At 47.4% G+C, this 27,119-nt stretch overlaps 1 protein-coding gene across 3 annotated transcripts in view; it reads left to right on the top strand.

Annotated features, from left to right (window-relative positions):
- Positions 1-27,119, top strand: part of ttc28 (tetratricopeptide repeat domain 28) — a 363,296-nt gene that overhangs the window by 323,137 nt on the left and 13,040 nt on the right. For all 3 annotated transcript variants that reach the window (XM_079516434.1, XM_079516435.1, XM_079516436.1), the window contains 8 exons: positions 5,688-5,817; positions 6,479-6,703; positions 10,807-10,978; positions 15,396-15,536; positions 21,898-22,042; positions 22,898-23,077; positions 24,403-24,956; positions 26,559-26,806. In XM_079516434.1, coding sequence (XP_079372560.1) covers positions 5,688-5,817; positions 6,479-6,703; positions 10,807-10,978; positions 15,396-15,536; positions 21,898-22,042; positions 22,898-23,077; positions 24,403-24,956; positions 26,559-26,806 — 1,795 coding nt within the window. The remainder of the gene's footprint in view (positions 1-5,687; positions 5,818-6,478; positions 6,704-10,806; positions 10,979-15,395; positions 15,537-21,897; positions 22,043-22,897; positions 23,078-24,402; positions 24,957-26,558; positions 26,807-27,119) is intronic.

Raw genomic sequence — 27,119 nt, forward strand, 5'->3', positions numbered from 1 at the left:
CAATTTGCAATATATAACACATTTCAGCAATATAAATCAGATGCATTGTTCCACATATAGTATAGCTAAGAGATACTTTTCATCTGCCGGCCCAGGGCAGGTGTAGAGCAGTTAAACACCCAGGGCGATCACTCTGTATACAAAATGTACTAAAACACATACAATTATACATTGTTTGTACTACAGTTACACAATATTACAATGGTTCATGTGTGCAAGTTGCTTTGAGTAAATGTTGTGATGGCATTGTGATGACCTTTTGTCCAGTATCTTGACAGCTTGTTGTAAAGCATTTAACCACTTAAACCTTGCACTTAATTAATTGACCATATTTTATTCAGCGTATGGGTAGTTCTTTAGTATACAGCATTAGGGAGGCTAGGGTTCAATAGTTGAGGTCTTATTGCAGTTTCCCCAGCTTGTATCAAACTTGCGATACAGTAGTGGTTTCATAAGTACAAAGAAGAACAGGGAATGCATATCGATCTTGCTTGCGTGCGGCGTTGATAAATAGTTGTATCTGACATTGACACTAGTTGTATCGGCCACCGAGGCAGCCGCACACACCATAGCGTCCCCCCCTCCTCTTCAGCCTAACAAAACAGTATTAAACCTATTATCTCCTAAATGTAATTACACCGTGTTTGGCTGTTCGCTGCATTAATCGTGGAGCTGTATTCTATTAAAGACAGGTCTATTATTATATTGCAGTTAATAAGCGACTTGTGGTCCAGCACTGCAGTGTGAACTTCAGGTGACTTAACCCAGTTTGGGCGGGAACCCCTTTTGGTGTTAGCATTATGTTATGCTTTAGCTATTGAAAAATAGCAGATCTACAAGCTCATAGCGCGCCACCGAGTGGCGCGCTATGAGCTTGTAGATCTGCTATTTTTGAAAAATCGTTGAAATGTGCCTCAAATCTTTCAGAAAATTGTCATGATTTAGAAAACATTTAATTTAAATTTCGACGTCAGGCTTGAATGGGTTAAATAAGCTAGAGACATCGGTGCTCGTCTCTTGCAGCTCGTCTATAAAACACCGATACATTTTAGGTGATAAATAGATGCCATACAGTCACTCAATCTTTAGTAACTCCCCTACTTTGTTTTTACTGAGTATATTCTGTTCGTTCCATGGACCATAGAGTAATATTGAAGTCTGTTTCAGTCGATAGCGTCTCCGCCCCGCTCCTCTTCTTCTATTTATATGATTTTTTTCCATTTTCAGCAGAAAAAGCGCTTCACGCAGCATTTTTTTGTTCATAAAAGGCAGCTAGTGTGAACATACCCTTAGACATGACCTGCAATATGCTAATAGGCCTATTATTGCTCACTTCTCTGCAATCTCCTCACTTACTGTATACTGGTACATTTGTGTCAAACTTTTCAATCTCAATCTGGTTGAATGCTGTGTCCAATCCAAATATATTATTATGTTGCAATTTGTGCACATCACCTTTGGTGTGAGCCGGGCTAAACACAGAGATGATCAGTCAGATGAGGAGATGCGTTGGCCCAATTCCAAAACAGACTGGATTAAATGATTATTGAATGTGCATGGTGGAATGTCATGTTGTAGCTTTCCTTTGGTTCCTTAGGTTTCAATTGAATTTATCTTTTTTTTGGCAGATCCCTTTCCAGGCTTCTCAATGTGTTTCCAGTGCTTATAGATAGAGAGTTGCGACACGCTTTGATCTTGCCGCAAAGCGGGGGGCTTTATGGGCTGTAGTTCCAAACAATGGAACTATTGCGTTGAGATAGAACGAGCATTTCACTCTTACAATGGAGTCTATGCAAGTGTCGCAACTCTCTCTTCTATAGCACTCTAGTCAGTGTGTATCCAAATCAGTTGGCCATTTCCCTTAGTCTCTGAATCCTTATATCAGACAGTAGATCAACATTTTTTTAGGGTTTTCTTTCAAGGCTCTGTATCTATTTTTCCTCATATCCAACATAGTGTCATTGAAGTCTGCTTTTTTGTTGACTGTTTGGTTAGGCACGCTGTTTTTTATATCACATATTGGATTGTAGATCCAATATGTACTTTATTGCAGTCATATTCCAATTTGTCGCACGCACGCACGCACGCACGCACGCACGCACGCACGCACGCACGCACGCACGCACACCTCAGTGCACAATCACACATGCACTCTTGTGACACTTATTTAATAGAGGGTGTAGCACGCTCCCCCTGTTTCCTTCAACACATAACAACGCACATTCACACCTGCACGCATCAGTGTGCGCATGCGCACCAATCACGCACGCACGCACGCACACGCGCAAACACATGGGTTCACCCAAACTTACACACCTAGTAGAATCCATTTTGCCCGTGACAACCTCTTGTCCACAGCCCCCCCTCAGCCCCAGTCTGTCGAGTGCTTTAGGCTCTCCGCTGGGGCTCGCCTGGTGAGCGACTCTAGCAGTCTCTCGACCCTCTCAGAGAGCTGCCAAGGGAGGAGAAATAGGAAATCAATAACAACTCCCATGACTCAGCAGTCCGCTGGTGGCCGCCAGGTCATCTGGGCGAATGAGCAACAACACGCAGCCTCCGCCAACAACACTCCTGCACTAGTCCGCTCTCATTGTCGTCCACCTGGGAACGCATCGAGGCGAGAGAGAACAGACGTCTGAGGACACAGAAACAGGCCTACGGTCGCTGACCAGACGGAGCGTTTGTTATTCTGCCGGACGCGGCCTGGCTTGACATGCACAGGCATGGACAGTGGCTCTGCTGCTTCTCATTGCCCTTTCCCTTGCCCAGGCAAATGAGAGAGAGGGAGAGACAGAGAGAGAGAGAGAGAGAGAGAGACATGGTTGTGTTATAATGTCAGCGTTGCGTCAGGCTGGAGCAGCAGTGGATGGAAGAGCCAGTAATAGATGCTGCTCCGGTGTTGATGACCAAGTGCAGGCGGGATGCTACCATCTAGTGGCTCGAGTTCTATAATTATACAATCCCAACACCTACAGTACATAAAGCTGACAGACAGACAGACAGACAGACAGACAGACAGACAGACAGACAGACAGACAGACAGACAGACAGACAGACAGACAGACAGACAGACAGACAGACAGACAGACAGACAGACAGACAGACAGAAATGACACTCATCCTCCACCACTCCCAGGTCACAAAGAACATAATTATAATAACATAAAATGTCCTTTTTAATCAGTCCACATGGTAGGGAATGTTAATATAACTAGCACACATGCAGTGGTGATGAGGTGGTCTCCTTACTGTTCCATTGCAGAATGTTAGACCCCGGTCAGTGTCAGGTAGGACTCCCACCGCTTGGAGCAGATGGCGCACCAGCTTGGACACTACATGTGACACCATCTTTATTGTATTTCAGTCCTCAGTGCAACATCATTGTACTGTACAGATTGTAGCTTTAATTAGATATTATCTGCTTTCATGGCACCTTAACCCATTCGGACGGCATCTGTGTCACTTTAGATTTGAACCACTTTTTTTGTGCCAGGTGAAACCTGGACTATTTTCGCTCGGGTTGGCTTTGACGACCTACTCATGATTGGCTGCCCCGAGTCTGAACCCATACTCCGAAACGCCACCTAAGCCAATGGGAGTGCCTCCTAAGGCCTGAAACCAGCGTTCCATTGTATCATTTGATCTCAATGGGAACTATAGCCCATAGCACCCCACTTTGCGGCAAGATCAAAGCGTGTTGAGACTCTTCTTCTGTCTGCCTGAAACCACTCCCCGCTGAAGTCTTAACCCAGACTCTGCAACGCGTGAATTCCGTTTGTGTCCGAGCATAGGCATGGTAACGCCCCGCCTGCCTGTGATTGGTCTACTGACACTGCCCGTCTTGACTGTCCTCCGAGACACGAGGTTACTCCATGGTGAGATTGAGAAATAAATAATACAACAAGAGAATGACAGCTTGTAACTAAACTTGTAAGTTTTATTTTTGTAGAAGAGGCAAACTAATTTTGTTTATGCCGTTTGCTTTGATTGAATAATTGATTGAACACGTATGTTGTACTATGATTTGATTTGGGTGTGTTCTAAATAAAGTGATTGATTGTGTTGATTTTGTTGTTGATTTTAGTGTATTAATCTAATTATAGTAAACTAATAGGCTACTATTACACTAAAAAGGATAAAGATGAAGGGAAAATAGACCTTTTTATAGTACAATAATGTTTCAAGTTTACACATACAAACAAATTACACAATAATCAACACAAACACTTTATTTTAGGACACAAATCAAATCATATTATGGCGTGCATGTTCAATCAATTATTCCATCAAAGCAAACGGCATAAACAATATTAGTTTGCCTCTTCTACAAATATAAAACTTTCCCACCACCACGGAGTATAACCTCGCAACAGACTGACTATCCAGCATATCCACCTCGGAGGACAGTCAAGACGGGCAGTGTCGGTAGGCCAATCACAGGCAGGCGGGGCGTTGCCATGCCTATGCTCGGACACAAACGGAATTCACGCCTCTGCAACACTGCAGTAAAATGTAAAATTCTATGGCAGCAGCAAGAGCGGCTGATGTTATGAGCTAACTGGAGCTACAGGACAAAACAGTGATTGAACCAACAAAAGAACGTCGGCAACGAACGCAAACAAGGGCCGGGAGGTTGTCACTGAGAAACATACACGTTAAAAAAATAATGACAAAACAAATAGGGAGGGGGACGGATGCACAACAGAGAGCGCTTAATTGTTTCACCTGGCAGTTAATGATACGCATGTCATTTTTGTTTATACTTTGGCTATTCAAAAATAGCACATATACATGTAGCACATACAAGCTCCCTGGAACATAATATTTTGAGATGGGGTCCGCCGCCAAATGCGAGCATGGAATCTTCTTCATGTTTGAGTAAATGGCCACGCCCCTCTCCTACTAGTAGTAGGGGATAAAGTACCGTTTTGGACGGCGACGGAGGGGCGCCCGTCTCAAGCCAACATGAGCCACGAGAGACACCACCGAGCGCGCGGGTTGCCGTGTCGAACGATGCTCGTCCGCCAAATACATATAATCTTGGGGGTCCTTGACATGAAAAGGTTTGAGAACCACTGATATAGCAACTGATATCGCTCTCAATGGAAAGTTTGGAAACTCTCCACCAGCTAAAGTGAAAGAACACATAAATGCATGTTTTAAGTAACTAGGCTGGCAGAGATGTTCCTGTGCCGTTGACAGCAAGATCTCAACAGAGCGAGCGCATCGGGAAGTGTTATGTCTCATACTCGCTCCTCACAATATTGGAAAACAAGGCAAAGTTTCACTTTTAAGTACTGCCAGTGTATGCATTGTAGAATGGATGATTCCAGTGGGAATCAAACCCTAACCCTTATACCAGAACCCCCTTACTTGTACTATAAATACGCTAAGACCTACGGATGTGACATTTGTGAAACAAGCTTCTAAATATCTGAAACCCTTTACTTGTACATGTAAGTAAGGTAAAAGTGCTCAAACTTTCTTGAATGTCCTTGATCTCCTATGGAACTATGCACAAAAATGAATTTCACCCACTTATTTTTACTTGTAAAACTGTGATGTGATAATAAAGCTGATTCTGATACTAATTCTTAAACTATAGTTAATTAGATCAAATTTACATGAGCAAAATGATGTAATAGTGGATGTTGATTGTTTGTCTTTGTTTGTTTGTGCGCATTCAGCTGTATCGGGCGTCTGCACTGTTTGAGACCATCCGTCATGAAGCCCAGCACAGCACCGACTACAAACTGTCTCTGTTCGACCTCCAGACCTCCTCCTACCAGGCTCTCCAGAGAGTCCTTGTCAGCCTAGGTATGATGACTCTCTATACTTGTCTGATTTAGCATCCTCCTCATAAACGTATTTGATTTAACTGTGTGTGTGTGTGTGTGTGTGTGTGTGTGTGTGTGTGTGTGTGTGTGTGTGTGTGTGTGTGTGTGTGTGTGTGTGTGTGTGTGTGTGTGGTCGGTCCAGGCACCTTGGCCGGTAGCCCGAGTCTGGCAGTGTGCCGCGGGTTCGACTCCCGATCCCGACGGCCTTTACTGCATGTCACTCCCCCATCTCTCTCCCCCATTTCCTGTCAGCCTATTGTCTGTCCCGCTATAAAAAATATAAAATAAAGGCGAAAGCCGCAAAAAAAAACAAACGAAAAGAAAACCCAGAAATTCATACAAAAAAATGGAACCAAATAGGGTCCATTTGGTTCCATTTGTACACTCTCAGAGTTACAGACCCATAAGGGCCCATTTGGTTCCAAACTATCATTTAGCTGGGGACCCCCTGGTGCTCCCTCAAGGACCCCTGGGGGTCCCCGGACCCCACTTTGGGAACCACTGATGTAGTTCCTGGTGCTCTGGGATTTCCTAGGCAGGGAATGAGTTAATAACGTAACATAAACTGTACAAAATAAAACATTGTCTACGTCAAACTGTAATCACACGCTGTCCTCTTTGTCCTCTGCCGCCCCCTGCAGGCCACCACGATGAGGCGCTGGCGGTGGCGGAGCGGGGCCGCACGCGGGCCTTCGCCGACCTGCTGGTGGAGAGGCAGACGGGCTGCCAGCAGGACTCCCAGGACCCGTACACCCCCGTGACGGTGGAGCACGTCCTGGACGCCGTCAACAGCCAGAGGGCGCTGGTGCTCTACTTCTCCATGGCCGCCGGGTACCTGTACAGCTGGCTGCTGGCTCCAGGAGCAGGTAAACACCCAGCTATACTCACCTTCACCTGGCTCTAGGAGCAGGTAAACACCCAGCTATACTCACCTTCACCTGGCTCTAGGAGCAGGTAAACACCCAGCTATACTCACCTTCACCTGGCTCTAGGAGCAGGTAAACACCCAGCTATACTCACCTTCACCTGGCTCTAGGAGCAGGTAAACACCCAGTTATACTCACCTTCACCTGGCTCTAGGAGCAGGTAAACACCCAGCTATACTCACCTTCACCTGGCTCTAGGAGCAGGTAAACACCCAGTTATACTCACCTTCACCTGGCTCTAGGAGCAGGTAAACACCCAGCTATACTCACCTTCACCTGGCTCCAGGAGCAGGTAAACACCCAGTTATACTCACCTTCACCTGGCTCTAGGAGCAGGTAAACACCCAGCTATACTCACCTTCACCTGGCTCCAGGAGCAGGTAAACACCCAGTTATACTCACCTTCACCTGGCTCTAGGAGCAGGTAAACACCCAGCTATACTCACCTTCACCTGGCTCTAGGAGCAGGTAAACACCCAGCTATACTCACCTTCACCTGGCTCTAGGAGCAGGTAAACACCCAGCTATACTCACCTTCACCTGGCTCTAGGAGCAGGTAAACACCCAGCTATACTCACCTTCACCTGGCTCCAGGAGCAGGTAAACACCCAGCTATAGTCACCTTCACCTGGCTCTAGGAGCAGGTAAACACCCAGCTATACTCACCTTCACCTGGCTCTAGGAGCAGGTAAACACCCAGCTATACTCACCTTCACCTGGCTCCAGGAGCAGGTAAACACCCAGCTATACTCACCTTCACCTGGCTCTAGGAGCAGATAAACACCCAGCTATACTCACCTTCACCTGGCTCTAGGAGCAGGTAAACACCCAGCTATACTCACCTTCACCTGGCTCTAGGAGCAGGTAAACACCCAGCTATAGTCACCTTCACCTGGCTCCAGTCTATAGGAGCAGGTAAACACCCAGCTATACTCACCTTCACATGGCTCTAGGAGCAGGTAAACACCCAGCTATAGTCACCTTCACCTGGCTCCAGTCTATAGGAGCAGGTAAACACCCAGCTATACTCACCCTCTGCTGTTACAGTACAGTCACTGGAGCGTGTGCTAGTAGAGGTAACTGGAAGACTCGCCCCCATTTCTTTTTGCGGAGAGATCGCCCCGCAGCGGTTCTTATATTCTTGTATATATATATATATATATTTGTTTTACTGAGGTTATGCTTAGGGATAAGATTAGGTTAGGCATAGTTTTTCTGAGGTTACGTGTAGGAATACTTGGTGTCGAATCCGGCTATCATTCCGCCGAATTTGACCCGGGGCGAGTGTGTTTTGGGGTTGAGCGCTCTTGTATTCCTAGCAGACACACGCATGGTCACACATACCACTACAGACACACAAGTGTGTGCACACATGCACAAATATGTGCGTACATTCATCTTGACTGTACTGTGTAATGTGTGCTTGGTTCAACTATCGGAGACCTAAAGGTCACGGCCTATATTCGGCTGCCAGGTTAAGAAAGGCGAGTTTAACACCAAGTGGCAGTGCCACCTGCCACTCTGCTGTCGGGCACGATGCCCCCTGCGTCGTCTCTCGCCCCGCCGGGCATCACACGGCCAGCTTTGCTAATTGAGAGTGACGGAGCCAGACAACACCGTGACCATCGACACACGTCAAGCCAACAGGCGCACATTTAATCTCAATCTGTCAGCTTCCTCCTTTCATTCTCTTTTTTTCCCCCCCCGCATGCATCTTTTCGTCCAACCCACGTTTACCTCATATAACTAAAAATGAATAAATACAAAATAAATGAATAACTAAAGTGGCAGATCGGGGAGCTCGAAACGCAACGCAAAAACTCTACTTTTGGTGCCGCTGCAGTATGACCAAGTAAGGCCGTTCATTTACGAGAAAACACCAAACGTTAGAATTTGTAGAATATGGTTTCTCCCAGACAGCGACGATATATTTCCGTCCTTCTCTTTCTGCGGTGTTTCTGCATTTCCATCTGTCATCGTTGTCCCGCTCCAACAAACACACAAAGACCCACAAACACAACAATAAAGGCTGTTAGTCTGCATGGGGCTGTTGTACAAGTACAGTTACATGCTGTCATACTGACAACTGTGGCTGGTGGTGTGGTATTATCATCCTCCCTTCGCCTCCGGGGTCCTCTCCCTGCTGAAATATGTATAATGACAACTTTGACCCGAGTCCCACGCCCACCACCACCACCACCAGGCCCAAATCATTTGATCAAACTCCGCTTCCAGGCAGGCCGGCGGGCGGGCGAACCCCGACCCCAAACGGTAGTCATATGGACGGGACTGAGTGCGACTGGGGGGATTTATGGATATAGCTTCAAAGAGCTGAGTGTTGCCCCGGGCTAAAGAGGGAGCCACTATCTCACTAATGGCTTGTCTGTCTGTTCCTGGCATCCACTGGCATCCAGCTGGCATATGAAGAGAGTCTAGCTCCGGAGAGTCCCAGTCAGTGAAGGGACTGAGGGGCCTAATTGCTTTACTGGGGTAGAGCACACATTGCCATCTCGTAGATGCGCACGCACGCACGCACACACACGAGTTGTGTTAACCACTTATTATATTTTGACAATATAATGACATTCCAAAAATAGGTTGAAAGTGGTTAAGATCATGCACACACACGCACTATTCCGTAAACAACACATCTCGGTACACGTTTCACACACGTGCACACTTGTGACTTGTTTAATAGAAGGTGTAGCACGCACGTTTCCTTTGGCATGTGGCAGCACATTCACACCTGCATGCGTCAATGTGCACACATCCTGCACCTAACCTGCGCACGCGCGCGCACACACACACACACACACACACACACACACACACACACACACACACACACACACACACACACACACACACACACACACACACAACTCCCCCACACCCCTTCCCACCCTGTATCCCCTCATCATAGCTCAGTTGAGCTCCCATGGCGGGTGGCAGATGGCACAGCCACAGCCACACTCTTTATCTTTTATTGAACATTATTTGTTTCCTTCATTTCCTCCTTACTACAGCATCACAATCATTTCCTTCTTACTACAGCATCACAATCATTTCCTTCTTACTACAGCATCACACTCATTTCCTTCTTACTACAGCATCACACTCATTTCCTTCTTACTACAGCATCACACTCATTTCCTTCTTACTACAGCGTCACACTCATTTCCTTCTTACTACAGCATCACACTCATTTCCTTCTTACTACAGCGTCACACTCATTTCCTTCTTACTACAGCATCACACTCATTTCCTTCTTACTACAGCATCACAATCATTTCCTTCTTACTACAGCATCACAATCATTTCCTTCTTACTACAGCATCACAATCATTTCCTTCTTACTACAGCATCACAATCATTTCCTTCTTACTACAGCATCACAATCATTTCCTTCTTACTACAGCATCACAATCATTTGAACCACTTTATCCATTCACGGTATAGAGCGTTGCAGTCCCGCCCCCTACCATGGGGGCAATGCATTTTTCCCATAGACATTTCAAAAATTATTTATTTAAAGACGGTTACGTGTGTGTGTGTGTGTGTGTGTGTGTGTGTGTGTGTGTTTGTGAAAAAATTGTGTTTGTTGTCATGATTTGTCACGAATCGAGTTGGCTTTGTCCGCGGCGTAAACGTCTTTAAATAAATACTTTCTGAAATGTCTATGAGGAAAATGAACGGAGAAACATTTCCTGGGCCATGGTAGGGGGCGGGACTGCGACGCTCTATACACTATACAGTATGTTGGCTATTCGAAAACATCACAAAATATCTGAAAAAAAATTTGGACATTTTTCAACATCAATCAATCAATCTTCTCTCACACTTTATAGATGGGGGGGGGGGGGGGGGGAATCCTGCGGTCCTTGACTCGACAAAAGTTTGAGAAACACTAGTGCTCCAGTCCTGACTCACTCTTTTCCTCTCTCGCCACACACACACACACACACACACACACACACACACACACACACACACACACACACACACACACACACACACACACACACACACACACACACACACAGGCATCCTGAAGTTCCACGAGGTGTACCTGGGCGAGGGCATCACAGAGGGCGGGCCTGACTTCCAGGAGAGCGGCGGGGGAGGAGGCGGAGGGGGCGTGGCCAGTGGCTCCTCCCTGGAGCAGCACATCGCCAGCGCTCGCGAGGCTCTGGGAGTCGAGTCCTACTACAGCAGGTGAGACACTTAACGAGTCTTACTATAGCAGGTGAGACGCTTAACGAGTCCTACTACAGCAGGTGAGACACTTAACGAGTCTTACTATAGCAGGTGAGACGCTTAACGAGTCCTACTACAGCAGGTGAGACGCTTAACGAGTCCTACTACAGCAGGTGAGATGCTTAACGAGTCCTACTACAGCAGGTGAGACGCTTAACGAGTCCTACTACAGCAGGTGAGACGCTTAACGAGTCCTACTACAGCAGGTGAGACGCTTAACGAGTCCTACTACAGCAGGTGAGACGCTTAACGAGTCCTACTACAGCAGGTGAGATGCTTAACGAGTCCTACTACAGTGAGTCCTACTACAGCAGGTGAGACGCTTAACGAGTCCTACTACAGCAGGTGAGACGCTTAACGAGTCCTACTACAGCAGGTGAGACGCTTAACGAGTCCTACTACAGCAGGTGAGACGCTTAACGAGTCCTACTACAGCAGGTGAGACGCTTAACGAGTCCTACTACAGCAGGTGAGACGCTTAACGAGTCCTACTACAGCAGGTGAGACGCTTAACGCATTGAGACCTGGAACGCATCTGTGTCACTTTATAACTTTTAAACTTTTAACCGTTATTTTAAACTGCAGCTGTTGCTAGGAGCTATTTTTGAAAAATCGTGAAAATGTGGCGCAAGTCTTTGAATTTATATTCTTCCACAGCGAACGTTTTTAACTCAAATGTTTGCTTCTGGGGTGTCCCAGGCACAAAACATTTTCAGATGGGGGTCGGCGGCCAATTACATATCACTCTGGGTGTCCTTGACATGAAATAGTTTGAGAACCACTGATATAGAAACAACAGCTTTTAGGATTTAAGAAAACATTTGTAGAATCCACCTCAGGTCTTAGTGGATTAACAAAAGCCTCAACACTTTTACCCACTTGGCAAAAAAACCCGTTTGGATGCATCAGACTCAGAGGAGGGGGTATTAGTTGTGCAGAAGGTATGATCGAGTGCGTGAGTGAGTTGAGTGAGTGTGGAGGGCCATTATTATGCCCCACTGCACCTTTTGATGACAGGCCTTCAGTCGCTACCTGTCGAATGCTTCTCCACTCTGTTCTGTTCCCACTGGGAACAAATGAGATGGAATAATGGTCCTCCACCCACTCCATACCCAGACCGAAGAACACACATATAGCGAACAAGCAAAGTCAGAGAAAGTGGGTGAGCAGAGTGGGTGTTGTTGCTGATGGAAGGAGGAAGAAAGACAAAATCACACATTGTCTGAAGTGAGGGGTGCCCAGCCATTTAGGCCTGACGTAAAAATAAAAATAAAGTCTTCTAAATCCTGACAGTTTTCTGAAATACCTATGTTTCTATATCAGTGGTTCTCAATATTTCATGTCAAGGACCCCAAAAATGATATGTAATTGGCCATCGACCCCCATCTGGAAATATGTTATTCCAGGAACCCCTCGGAAGCAAAGATTTGACTTCAAAACTTTCGCACTGAAAGAATATATTTTCAAAGATTTGCGCCACATTTTCACAATTTTTCTAAAATAGCAGACCTACTAGCTAAAGTAGAACAGAATGCTTAAAACACCAAAAGGGGTTCCCGCCCAGAATGGGTTAAAGCAAACATTAAAAGTCCATAGACTTAGCTGTGACATGCCATGCGAAATTTCTGAAAGCCAGACGTGCTAGCGGCCCTCAAAAAGGAATGAAAGAAAAAAAAGCATAAGATATCGGGATGACATCAGTGGGTAAAAGTCAGGGCAGCAGATCTGATGTCCAGCTGGTGGGCTTCTCCAGCAACGGGATATTGACAGCTTGAAACCTCCCATTGCCTTCTATACGGGCTCAGCACCCAATCAGAAGTCGGAGCCATTTTTTCCTCCAGTTTGGAGTTTGATCCACGATGCCCAGCTGGTCAGGCCGGTGCCAGCCTCCGTCGCTGCGGCAGCCTGGCCCTTCCTGCCCCATTACCAGCTCATTTACTGCTCCAATGGGAGGCAGAGCGCACACCACCGCGCCTGGATGGGCACAATATGGCACCACTTACCGGTCCCATTCATTCTCCATGGAGAGAGAGAGAGAGAGACGAAGGGAGAGAGGGAGGTGGGAATGCTTGGAATGAACGGAGAAAGAGGATGGAGTGAATAGGAGTGAGGGCATATGTGTGTGTGATAGAAGGCAGGCTACAGAGACGAGAAGGCAGCAGCCTTTGTCACTGGAGGACCTGATGTATTCATAAATCCCCACGGCGTTTAACCCATTTAGGCCTGGCGTCTTCTAAATCCTGACAGTTTTCTGAAAACCCCATATTTCTATATCAGTGGTTCTCTAACTATTTCATGTCAAGGAGCCCCAACATTATATGTATTTGGCCGCCTACCCCAGTGTCAAAATATGTTGTTCCAGAGACCCCCCAGAAGCAAATATTTGAGTTAAAAACGTTCTGCTCTGAAAGAATATATATTCCAAATTTGCGCCACGTTTTCACGATATTTAAAAAATAGCAGACCTACAAGCTCGTAGCGCGGCACTCGGTGCCGCGCTATGAGCTTGTAGATCTGCTACTTTTCAATAGCTAAAGTATAACATAATGCTTTAAACAGCAAAAGGGGTTCCCGCCCAGAATGGTTTAATTCACTGAATACATAACCGTGGTGTCCTGGCTCCGACTCTGTGTGGCACGCCATGCCAACCTTCCTCCTCACTGCCCTCCCTGACATCGGCTTTGTCACCGAATGAAGCAGAAAAAAGCTCCAATAAAAACTAAATAAAATGGAAATCTCTGCTGCTGCTGTTGCTGCTATTCCTGTAGTTTCTCTCCAATTCACTAGGGTGTGGGCTGTGTGGACAGAGTGTGCTCATGGGAGAAGGACCTCGGAGGAGACGAGAGGCGAGATGCTTGAGAAAACGAGAAATAATTAGAAAGTAGAGAGAGAGAGAGATTTCCCATGGCGCCCACTAGGGTTCGTACACAACCCGACGCGAGCGGGAAGGAGACACGGAATGGAGCAGTGAGAGATGGGCGAGGCTGGGAGATGGGACAACGTAGATGAAGTGGTGTTGGAGTATAGCAGTGGTGATGATGGCGCAATAGACTCCCCTCTGACTGGGGGAGCGTCAGCCGCATCACAATGAGAGGATTTGACTCCACTTGATATACTGTCAGGAACTTGGACCACATGCACGCCTGGGAAATGAGGACGTGTGTATAGACGGATAGTTAAGATACCTTTATTTATCCCGTGGGGGAGGGGGGGGGGGGATCCAGGCGCCAGAGACGGCACAGCAGTTTAAGTTACAGATACCGGGGCATTAGAAGTACTGCAAGAAACATTCATAGGAAGAGTAACATTACAATAAAGAAACCGTCAACTTTTCACTGAAAATAGCAGATCAACAAGCCTCGCATTGCGACACGTTGTGAGCTTGTTGATGTACTATTTTCAAATAGTCAATGTGTATACGATTAAAACAATAGGCCTATAGCTAACACAACCGTGGTGGTTGTACTTGGTATACCTGCTTTTCTATTGAGACATGCAGCCAAGGCTTAATTCACAGACTTTCTGCTGCTGCAGCATTGTTTGGGCACCTACCTCGGGGCAAACGTGAAAGAAGACTACTATCGTCGAAAGAACACTTATTTAAAACAATGGCTGCTGAAGAACCGGTAAAACGGTGAACCGTGTCGGCAGCACCCGATGGTGAAGCGATTTCTACAGCTTATAGATCATTTTTAGATCAGCTTACAATTCAATTCAATTACATTGTGAACTTGTAGATTAGTGCAGAGGTTCTCAAACTGTTTTGGCCCAGGTACCCCTTGGAGGGGAGAAATATTTCCAAATACCCCCTCATTCTCACAACACCGATGAGCATACAACCTTACATTTAGATGCCATTGGAACAGTTTGTATTCAAAACGTTTCAATCAAAGTCATTTCATAGTCAAACTGAAACTACTACTACAGGGCTATTCAACAAAACTGTTCAGGGGCCACATTGTCAGAAACCCAAGGCGTTTGGGGCCTGACTGACCCACCCCCTCCACCGCAAGTAATCTCATATGTACACTTGACACAAGAGGCTGGCTATTTGACAGTGCAGAAATATAATTGCCTTCCTTGATGCATTAAGGAGTCATTAAGGAGTGTCTCCTGAATATGATGGAATATGATTAAGGATTACTGTGATTATGGCAAGCTCACATTTCATATCACACACACACACCATAATTCACTAGCCAGATTTTTTGGCAGACCCCCTGGCTATGCATCGTGGACCCCCAGGGGTCCGCGGACCCCAATGTGAGAAGCGTGGGATTAGTGAACGCCTAGATTGTAGAATGATGTGCCCAACATGCCAGTTATAGTAGGCCTACATTCTAAATGTTCCTCTGCCTCTGTCTTTCTCCTCCAGGGGTTGCTCCAGCAGCGAGACGGAGAGCGAGGCCGGAGACCTGTTGGACCAACAGTTCGAGGAGCTCAACAACAAGCTGAACTCGGTCACTGACCCCACGGGCTTCCTGCGCATGGTGTCGAGAAACAACCTCTTCAACAGGTGAGAGGCTGTTGAGAGGGGCTGCGGGTGGGAGATGGTGAGCAAGCTTACTGCATGTGCACAAGTGTACTATTGTATTTGTGTATTTGTATTGTAAGTAATGTTTTGAATACAAATTGTGTATTCGTGTGTTGTTTTACTTATATGTGTATAGGACCCCCTCGAAAACGAGATGCTCAAGGGTCCATCCTCTCAATAAATTCTGACCAAGATTTTCAATACATTGTGTTGCGATGATGAGGCACCTGAGTTTATCCTCTGAGGGCCTCACGGGGAGGCGAAAACTCTTTGCCCATATTTACACAAAGAAAAGAAAGAAAGAAGGTGGGGGGGGATCTGCATAGGTAAGGAGATTTGGGGGCATTGTGGCTCCTGGTGAAAGGATTCTTTTCTCCATTGTTTAGCCAGCACAGAAGCGCCACGTGAATCCTCCTTATTAAAATCGCCTGAGCAGAGCCAAGCTGTTAAAGCCCTTATCAGCCGCCCACTCTGACAGCACTGGCATGACGTCCCTGTGTCCGTGTGTCCCTGTGTCTGTGTGTCCCTGTGTCCCTGTGTCAGTGTGTCCCTGTGTCAGTGTGTCCCTGTGTCTGTGTGTCTGTGTGTCCCTGTGTCTGTGTGTCCCTGTGTCAGTGTGTCCCTGTGTCTGTGTGTCCCTGTGTCTGTGTGTCCCTGTGTCTGTGTGTCCCTGTGTCTGTGTGTCTGTGTGTCCCTGTGTCAGTGTGTCCCTGTGTCAGTGTGTCCCTGTCCCTGTGTGTCCCTGTGTCTGTGTGTCCCTGTGTCTGTGTGTCCCTGTGTCTGTGTGTCCCTGTGTCTGTGTGTCCCTGTGTCTGTGTGTCCCTGTGTGTCCCTGTGTCTGTGTGTCCCTGTGTGTCCCTGTGTCAGTGTGTCCCTGTGTGTGTGTCCCTGTGTCTGTGTCCCTGTGTCAGTGTGTCCCTGTGTCTGTGTGTCCCTGTGTCTGTGTGTGTCTGTGTCTGTGTGTCCCTGTGTCAAGAAGAGATGATGGTCCTATTTTATACTGCCCTGACCTATTTGTATTTCGCCTACATTACTGTCTATTTGTGTTTGCAGTACAGATTTGTGTTTAGTGTGCATATTATCCGTGTCAGGGTAAGAGCGCTACTTTAGGATTTTGTGTGTGCACAATATGTGTTTACATTGTACTAATTGCCCGGTAATGGAAATTGTGCGTGTGTGTGCGTGCGTGTGTGCACGTGCGTGTGTGCGTGCGTGCGTGCGTGCGCGCGTGCGTGCGTGTGTGCGTGCGTGCGTGCGTGCGTGCGTGCGTGCGTGCGTGCGTGCGTGCGTGCGTGTGCGTGTGCGTCCGTGTGCGTCCGTGTGCGTGCGTGCTGTGCCTGGGTCACATTTCGATGTCCTCGTCCACAGTTGAGCTGCTCTTTGATGAGGGGGTAATTCCAGCATTAATTGAGTCTCGGTTCTCATTAAGCCTCTTTAATGGGTTGTCGGTAATAATCCCCTCATTCATGTGTCCCCCCCTCTCCTTCCCCCCTCCAAAAAAATATCTCCACTTATAAAGCTCCCCGTGCTTTAATAGGAGCCTACTCTATCATCTGTCATAGACGCCAAAGCGGGGGGAGAACGGAGAAAAGCTCATTGTCATTTTAAGTCATACATCATGGGGTTTGATATTCAGGCTCGCCTTTATTTCACTTTCCCTTATCTATTCTCCTGCTCGCTGGTGTTTCAGTGAGCGCCGGTATTGGGGGTTAGAGTGGTTGTAGTGTTCCCGTAATTAGCCACACAATTAAAACAATCGAGTTATTCCATCAAAGCGAGAGAGAATGTCTGCGCAGCGCCGATCCAGCGACGGCGGTTTGCCAAGAGGAAGGTGTGAGAACAATGTACGTGCGAAGGTCTTCTGTGTGGGATCCGCTTGTCTAATATTATCATTGACGGTCCTTCATTCAACCACTTGGATCCTATACAGATACTATTTGTGGTACGACGAGTTGAAAAATAGCCAATTTACAAGCGTCACACATTTGGAGCTTGTAGATAGAGATTTACATTTTTGTATTCACAATTGACATACATTTTGTCCAAAATAGGGACAACACCATTGTGAAAGTGGTCAACACTGCCTTCTAGTCAATGCTAAATGTCAGTGGTCAACTACTATAATGCACTAAAAACTCCTTCAAAGCCAGTTGTATGTCTAGCTCCCTTAAATTCTAAATAAATGCATTTTTTCACTTGCTCTGACAGCATAATGAGTATTTCTGGAGAACCTAAATGCAGGTGTCAGCAAACATGTGCAGAAACAAGATTTCCACTTATCATTGCCAAGGACTCCCAGTGGCTTCCAGCTTGTTACGTATAGCAGATTAGGGGAATCGGGTTAGCTTGGAAAAGTTGGAACGCCGTCGTGGCTTGGGAGCCAAGTAGGTCCACCTTTATCACACCTCATCCACCCTGGCTGTTTAACTCAGTGGTTTGAAAGCTTTTGTGAGCTCGAGGCACACCAGTGGGCAGGTCAACATTTCTCACCTGTATTCACAGCGAAAATAGCCTATCGTCTCTGTCTGTGTCTGGTGGAAACCTCATATATGTCCAATACTGTTACTTTTCAGCAGTGGTTTTCAACCAGTGGTCCGGGGACCACCAGTGGTCCTTCAGGGGGTTCCAGGTGGTCCCTGGCTAAATGATGGAAAGCTGGTAACCTAAGAGACCCTTATAGATCTTTAACTCTTGAGTCTAAAATGAAACCAAATGGACCCAGGTTTCATTTTATACTTGCAAGAGTTAGATTATGTTAAACATCTGCATTACTTAATTTACAAGGAGTCTACACAATTAGAGAATGTAGAAGAATTGTTATCTTTATCAATGTTAGCCTGTTATCCCTCCTACTGTAACCAACATCAATACAGCATGGAATTGTGGACAGCATCTTATCCAACAACAACAAAATATTCTTTAGTTTTAGGTCTGACGGTCGTCCGTGGCTCAAATTCAGAATAAATAATGGTCCTTGATATGAATATGGTTGAAAACCACTGCTTTTCAGGATTCAAAAATGGCAAAAGTATCAGATCTACAAGCTCAAAACAAGCTTCTGCTACTTTTGATGCTTTTGTGTGAAGCTGTACTAGGATGATCATCAAATAGTAATTTACCAAGAAAACACAAAAAGTTAAAATATGGAGATAAGAGGTTTCTGCCCAACAGCAACGATATCTAAAACCATTCTCACCTATTATGACATGTACATAATTGAGACAGCAGGTTGAAAGTTGAAATTACTTTTCGTATAGGCTATAGAAATTGCTTCTGTATTGGGAAATGAGTGCGCACAGAGTACTGATATAGTAGGCTAAATTAAATTCATAACTTTTTTTCTAGTATGCCCAATGGTGTATTTTAATTTGATGGTGTATTTTATTTTATGTTGTATAATTATGTAATCTGCCATGTAAGAATCTGAGGTGGATTTAGTTGGTTATTCATTGTTGTTTGTGAACTGTCATGTCGGTTCATTGTTTATGTCAAATGTAAGTAAAAGTGTCCTGTAAGTCCATATGGGCTGGGCTTCCTTGGAAGCGTGACACTTAAATAAAAGAAAAATCAATCAATCAGTAGTATATATATATTGCAACAACAATGTGTGGTTGTCACACAATCCCAAGGCACACCTGGACTTGAGACTCGGCAGTCTCACAGCACACCACTGGGCCTCGGCAGCACACTTGTTTGGGAACCACCACTGCTTTAACTCAGCTGAGCATTCGACCCAAATCCAAAAGCAGCCAGCCGGGGACCCCACCCACCCACGCAGTCTCGAGAGCTCCTTTTGTCTTTTCTTGCCTTGAATGCCTTCGTCTCCTTCTGCACTTGACACGCACGCACGCATGCACGCATGCACGCACGCACGCACGCACGCACGCACGCACGCACGCACGCACGCACGCACGCATGCACGCACGCACGCACGCACGCACGCACGCACGCACGCACGCACGCACGCACGCACACACCCTCTCTCTCTCTCTGTGTCTCTGTCTCTGTCTCTGTCTCTGTCTCTCTCTCTTCACCGCTCCTCTTGTCAGGCTAACAAATGGCTGTTTGCTTTCCTGTGGCAGCCCATGCCAAAGCCCTGGAGAGAGAGGGAGAGAGAGGGAGACGACTCTGGGAGAGAGCATTGGGAGGTTGGAGGGGTGCCCGTGGCCTAGGGCAAGCACGAGGGCAGGATGGATGTCTGTTGGCAGGGGCAGAAGCCTGGAGGAGACTGTGGGTGCAGCAGCAGATGGAGAACAGTGACAAGTGTGCCCATAAAGCTCCCTCTCTCTCTCTAGTCTCTGTGTGCACACAACACTGGCGGCTTACACCTCAAGGGCCACCATTACCATAGCTTTTCACTGTGGCGTGTGTCTCAGCCCTGGTAGGGAGCTGTCAGTCTTTCCTGTCGACACAGCGGAGACCCCATTTGTATACAGCAGGGCTGGCTAAATGTAGAACGGCAAGCGCTCAATGTGTTGCTGTTTAGTTCAGGAACTCAGGAAAGAGGGAAAGACACGGAGATGGCTGCGGCACAATCATTTACAATGCATTACAGAGCATCGCTATCTCTTTTAGCATCGACTGGGAAATGTCCTGGTTTGTGTGTGTGTGTACAATCGGTCCTTATCAGGACACAAGCTGGTGAGTATAGAGAGAGTGATGGAAGAGGAGTCGCTCACCTCTCTCATTCTGCTCAGCTTCATTGCTTTTCACGCCACACAAAGCCCAACTTACAGATCTCCACGCAGTATCATAGCACCATCTAGTGGACACCAGTGGGGTATTTCCTTCTCACACTGCTGCTACTACTGGGGAGTGCCTCTTTTGTGAATCGTCCATTGACACACAGGCTCAAAGAGGGGCCATTCATCGTGCTTCTATGCTGCTGGTTAAGGACATCCGTTATGGTTGCACATGTCACATTCTACCTCCTAGTCTATGGCACTGACATGTCAGCATGTCACGACGGAGAAAGATGATCCACAAGGATTGAGTGGGTTCAGCCGCTCCTTTCCTGCCGCAGTGTGTTATGCACGTTACCACACACAGCCCACAGGAACTGCTGTGACTCAGTGAGTGTGTGCATCTTTACCAGAAGCCATATCTGATGCAACACTATGCAGCAAGCAGCCATCAACTACTTCTTCAGCACTGTTCCAAATCTCATTAACGGCTAGTGTACAGTTTCGTGGTGGTGGGAGGGGTCTGATAACGCAAGACTCCTATTTACGTGCAATCATTGTAATTTGTTGCAGAATGCAGTCCAGAGTCTCATTCCCCTGGCCTGCATGCCCCAGGGATACATTAAATCATAAGGACATTTAGATTAGATTAGATGTTGTTGTACAACTTTTAATGGCAAAATCTGTTTTTTTTTTTCTTCTTTTTTTGTAGCATGGAAAACACCTAGAGACAAATGAAAATGCTCCTAGATAAATGCCTTTGGATCAATATCAAGATAGTGTTTCCTGGTAATGAGACAACAGTGTTTTTACCCGTCTGGAAAGTGTTTCATTTAGAAATGTAGTCGTAAGGCCAGTGTTCTGGTCACGGTCTGCTCTCTACTACCTTCATTCACCTTTCCTCCCATCACAGCGAGGTGTATTGGCTGGAATATTAAGTTCGGTCGATGACAATTGCTCCTGGATTTTGCATTTGTTTTTGTTTTCGATTGAAGGTCGAGATATCTCTCTCCGGTCTACAAGCACCGCGTAAAACCCGCCTCAGCAAGGCTGAATTGCACAGCTTGTAATTGAATGTCTGGAAATATGAATATGAAAAATCCTGCTTAAATACATCTGAACACCAACTTTTTATATGATGATAGGACAGACGAGTCATGTGTCTGGACGTAGAGGCAATGGCAAACTGAAAACGCACTACGTCTCCAGTGTGTTTTAACAGCAGGAAGTGGTACGGCTGGCCGAGTGGAAAACATTTTGTGTAGCATCAAAGTCCCTGTACTTTGGCTACTGGTTGCCCGACGCCGATGGTCAAGTTTAGATGTGTGACAACTGGTGTCCAAAATGTTCACTGAGTTCAAAAGAAGTTATATTTATTCACTGTAACTTAAGCTTATACAAATAAATAAATCAACAGTGAGCAAAACAGAAAACAACCCCCAGCCCTCCTCCTCACAGTCAAAAAACTCTTTGCCTCCACGTCGGCAACACCTGTGCTTCATTAAGACATGATTAAATAACCTGGCTCACCTTGGCCTTGACCACGCGCCCTTTAGGTGACGTCATCAAAAGTAGAAACAAACCAACCAGCAAAGAAATGGCTCTCACACCTTGTGTGTTCTCACAGTTTCTTTTGCGTGTTGTGCTGTGCTCGTGTGCAGGAGCTGTCAGAGTATGACCAGCCTCTTCAGCAACACCGTGTCGCCGGCCAAGGACGGCTGTTCCTCCCTGCCCCGGCGCTCCAGCAACCTCAGCAAGCCCCCCCTGCGGGCCCTGTACGACCTGCTCATCGCACCGATGGAGGGGGTGAGTACTGCCTCCGTGCAGCGGTTCTCAACTGATTGGGAACCAGGGACCAACACCCTGTTGACTAAAGGCCTATTCATACGTGATAAGGTGACCACCGAAAACTATACCCGAACATGACGTCACGCCACTGTGTTATTAAGCGACTCACCGCTTGGCGCTCACCCAAACAAATCTGTCTGTTTTTATAACCACCGTTTCGGTGGTCAGCTTATCACCTAAGACTGGATTATGAATAGGCCTTAAGAATCACCTTGGGGACCACTGTTGTGTTGTGTGGGAAATTGGGAATATGTGGGGCTAAGATGAGTTTTTTGGTATCCCATAATGGGTTATAAACATACTTTATAGTCTACTTAGAACTAACTTCCCATGCAGTAACTGACGACATTGACGTGTGTGTGTGTGTGTGTGTGTGTGTGTGTGTGTGTGTGTGTGTGTGTGTGCGTGTGCGTGCGTGCGTGCGTGTGCGCGCGCGCGTGCGTGCGTGCGTGCGTGCGTGCGTGCGTGCGTGCGTGCGTGCGTGCGTGCGTGCGTGCGTGCGTGCGTGCGTGCGTGCGTGCGTGCGTGCGTGCGTGCGTGCGTGCGTGCGTGCGTGCGTGCGTGCGTGCGTGCGAGCGAAAGTGTTCAGCCGGACATCCTTGTAATATGTGTGTGTTTGGGTGGCGGTATATTTACTGTGTGTTGTTGTGTTGTGTGCCCAGAGTCTGATGCACTCCAGTGGGCCCGTGGGCAGACACAGACAGTGTTAGCTGTGTGCTATGTGCTCATGCAGTGTCTGATGCACTCCAGTGGGCCCGTGGGCAGACACAGGCAGCGCGTGGTGGTATTAACTGTATGTTGTTGTGTGCCCAGGGTCTGATGCACTCCAGTGGGCCCGTGGGCAGACACAGGCAGCTGGTGATGGTCCTGGAAGGGGAGCTGTACCTCATCCCCTTCGCCCTGCTGAAGGGAAGCTCCTCCAACGAGTACCTGTACGAGCGATTCAGCCTCATCGCCGTGCCCTCCATCCACGGCCTGGGCGCCAGCTCCAAGGTTGGTCTGTCGCTCACGTCTCGTTCAGATCTCTGATTTATCCTGTGTTGTTGTGATGACGTGAAATAGCCGCACGCTGGAATGGGCTCTATGCGTACACGCCCTTTTGGAAAGAACTTTGTGCTACCGATGATACTAATGATGGCTCTGTTGTTCTTATAGAGTTAATAATAAAGGATAGAGTGCGGACCGGGAGAGACAGCCCCCAACATTTCAATCGAAGTTGCTCAGTGGCGTTTTGAAGCACCCGGGAGACTGCCGGAAGTACCATTATAACTCAATGGCTCGAGCGAGCGGAAGTTGAGAGCAGTCTCAAATTTGAGGTCAGGGTTGACGCACGTTACGCACGTGACGTCACTGAACGTCCGTCCACCTCCATGAACGTGCCTGCAGTTCCAGTTTTGGCCAGTAGGTAGTGGCAGCTTTAACGTTGGACAGTCGTTCTGGGGGCTTGGTTGTTCCAGTCTCGTCAAACAGAGTCAGGGTGCTGCTATTGTGCATGTTGGCTCACTGGAAACCCTTTGCTACACCAGTGGGTCTCAAAGTGTCCTTGAGTGGGTTCCACATGGACAGGTCTGTATAACTCTCAGAGTTATGGGGGTCCTTGAAATGAAAACGTTTGAGAACTCCTGTACACTAAATGGAACAAAGCCTTAATTAGTATCATCGGTAACACCTGTGAAGAAAGTAGGGGAGAGGCCCAGGAAGTAGGAAGAGGTATTCTGTTGCGTAGAGCCCATTCCCTTTATCAATGCTTCCTCTGTCAGAGGAAGACCAGTTTGATTCAAAACATGGAAATATTTCTTCTTCTTTTCGTGGACCAATTGTTTAATCCAGCACCTGGCCTCCTCGGGTTTTGGATGTGCATGTGACTATTCCTTCTATACTATTATCGTAACGCAATTTGTTCTGAATTGTAATGATGAAAAATTGTTCTCTGATAAAAATTAAAAAAATTGTTTATGCTCATAGACTTTATTCGAGTTCCTTCCTTATGTTACGTTGAATTATGACAGCTGTTCCTGCAAATTGCACGTTCACCTAGTCTAGAGTAGCCAGACAACTATTCCACAATCTCCGAATGCTATTATAGAGTCTGTAATTACACCTCCCGAGATCCGAGCATGGAAGCTGCCATTTATGTTCACGGAAATATATTTTAAAATAACTTTACATTTTATTTTGTTATTTCCATTTATGCCAAGCAGCAAGCTATGTATGCTTAGGTGATTTTGATTTATATTAGGGTAAATGTGAGCGACTTCCGCTTTATCGCTTACTCATACTCATGACTCCAACACCCCCCCCCCCCCCCCCCCCCCCAGCCTCACTCGCGGCGCCCGGGGCCGGCTCCGTGCGGCGGTGTCTCTATGGCGGCCGTGGTGGGCAACCCTCGGCTGCCGTCCCCTGTCATGGACCGCTGGCTGTGGGGTCCCATGCCCTCGGCCGAAGAGGAGGCCCTCATGGTGGCAGAGCTCTTGGGCTGCCAGCCCCTGGCCGGCTCCGCCGCCACCAAGGAGAGAGTCATGAGCGCCCTCACGCAGGCCGAATGCGCCCACTTCGCCACGCACATCTCCTGGAAGCTGGCCGCTCTGGTGCTCACGCCCAACCCGGAGAGTGTGCCCGGCGGCGGCACGGGCGGCGGCGTAGGAGGGACGGCGGGGAGGGGGGCCGGAGGCGGGAGGAGAGGCAGCGGCGGTGGCGGGCGGGGCAGGAAGGGCTCGTTCGGAAGCAGCTACAACATCCCGGAGTCTCTCCACATGCAGGACGACAGCAGCGACGCCGGCAGCATCTGTGACAGTCCTCCACTGCAGGAGTTCCTGCTCACTGCGGCCGACATACTGGACCTGAGGCTGCCTGTCAAACTGGTGGTACTGGGGTAAGACTATAGCCTTGCATAGCCATACTGTGTGGATATTAGTCTCGTCCCTCTCACCGCTCCTTTTTCCAAGGGGCGGTTACAAAAAGATTCAAACGGACTATAGAGAGTATGCACATGCATGGTTTTCCCATCAGGACACGCCCCCCTCATCTAGACTGAGTGGCAAAACATTGAGCAGCATGGAGTGTTGGAGTTTGGAAGCGCTCGTTGGAAATCACTCAACCGTCCTGCGTACCACTTGTTTCTAAATGTGGAGGCAGCAAAATATGGTGTTATTGAAAACAAGCACTTCCAAACTCTGACACTTAGAAAAATAATCAAATGCAGGGCATTTCTTGACAGAAAGTAGCTCATAACGTTTCTATGGTGGATTTTTATGAAACAAAAACTTTGCAGATAGAAAGAGGATAATTCAAGCTTTTCGTACAGCTGCAATGTTGGTGAGTTTAACATTGTTTAATGCAATCAGACAGGACTTTTCTGTTCGGATGAATGGGCTGTCAAGGCCAGAAAGTAGTTTTTTGCCACTCAGTGGGCGTTCCCGCATAACTTCCAGGTACGATGATGTCACGTGCATACCCTCTATTGGTTAGGCCTACAACCAATCAGAGCAGCGCAGCCCACTTGACTGAGCGCTCTGGGGCTCCCAGGCCGTCACCATGAACTTTTAGCCCGGGTTTAGTGCATCTCAGTGGGGACACAGGGGGCCTGGGGACTGGGGGAGATTGCGGAACTGCCACAACGCAACAGTTACCCTAAAAACGAAAAACATGTCAACTCAATTTCATTGTAACTAAGATTTTTTAATGCCATATTTAGCCAGTACGGGCACAAATATTTACTGCTATGGCGGCATCCATCTTTGTTGGAACCCTGGTTGGTTATAGCCTGGTTCCAGACTAATTTGGTTGGTACTACCTCCCACAATTGAGAGGAGCCAGACTTAATCTGCCTGGGTCAATATGCATTGCAAAGGCAGATGAAGGCTGGCTACGCAAGGGTAAGACATGCCTAGAAGGTTTAAAGCTGCACTAAGCTATTTCTGACCGCTAGCCTGCAAATAGCTTCCAACACAACAGTCTAATGGCGTGCATGCGTGTCCTCCCTGTCATATATTTACTGTAGTTATTGTTATTATAAGAACTTATATATATTTAATGTAGATTGAAAACAGAAACGACACCGCTATGGAGCCCTGAGGGACTCTGCTCTACAATGTATTATATTGGGTTTATTAAGTTGCTAAAGTCACAACCTCTTCGGTCATGTGGAATTGAAACAGAGCAATAATATTTTCTTGCGTCTTCCACACTAATACAAAAGTGTGTGTGTGTGTGTGTGTGTGTGTGTGTGTGTGTGTGTGTGTGTGTGTGTGTGTGTGTGTGTGTGTGTGTGTGTGTGTGTGTGTGTGTGTGTGTGTGTGTGTGTGTGTGTGCGTGCGTGCGTGCGTGCGTGCGTGCGTGCGTGCGTGCGTGCGTGCGTGCGTGCGTGCGTGCGTGCGTGCGTGCGTGCGTGCGTGCGTGCGTGCGTGCGTGCGTGCGTGCGTATGTGCATGTGCATGTGCATGTGCATGTGCATGTGCATGCGGTGCACATGCAGGTCGTACCAGGAGTCGAGCAGCAAGGTGACAGCGGACGGCGTGGTGGGTCTCACCAGGGCCTTCCTGGCAGCCGGGGCTCAGTGCGTTCTGGTGTCGTTGTGGCCCGTGCCCGTCGCCGCCTCCAAGGTCTTCGTCCACGCGCTCTACACCGCCTTACTCAACGGCACCAAGGCCAGCGCTGCGCTGGCGGACGCCATGAAGACCGTCCAGAGCAGCAAGCAGTACTCGCACCCCTCCAACTGGGCAGGTTAGTTAGAGACACAGTACTCGCACCCCTCCAACTGGGCAGGTTAGAGACATGGCTGCGTTTACATGGACAGATATATTCCACTTTTCACTCCACAATACAGAATAAAAAAGCTTGTGTAAACACCTCAATTGGAGGGGTGGTATATACCGTTTGAATCGGGATATAATTACCATGTAAACACTTTATTCCAAACACTACTGAGAGTTTGGAATACATGCATTATTTTACACAAGCACAATGCTTTGTTCATGTAAACAATTGAGGAACGAGGATACTTTTATTCAGGTTCCATGTAAACAGTTAAAACGTG

This window comes from Electrona antarctica (genome assembly GCF_951216825.1).
Source record: "Electrona antarctica genome assembly, chromosome: 12".
In the NCBI taxonomy this organism is placed as follows: domain Eukaryota; kingdom Metazoa; phylum Chordata; class Actinopteri; order Myctophiformes; family Myctophidae; genus Electrona; species Electrona antarctica.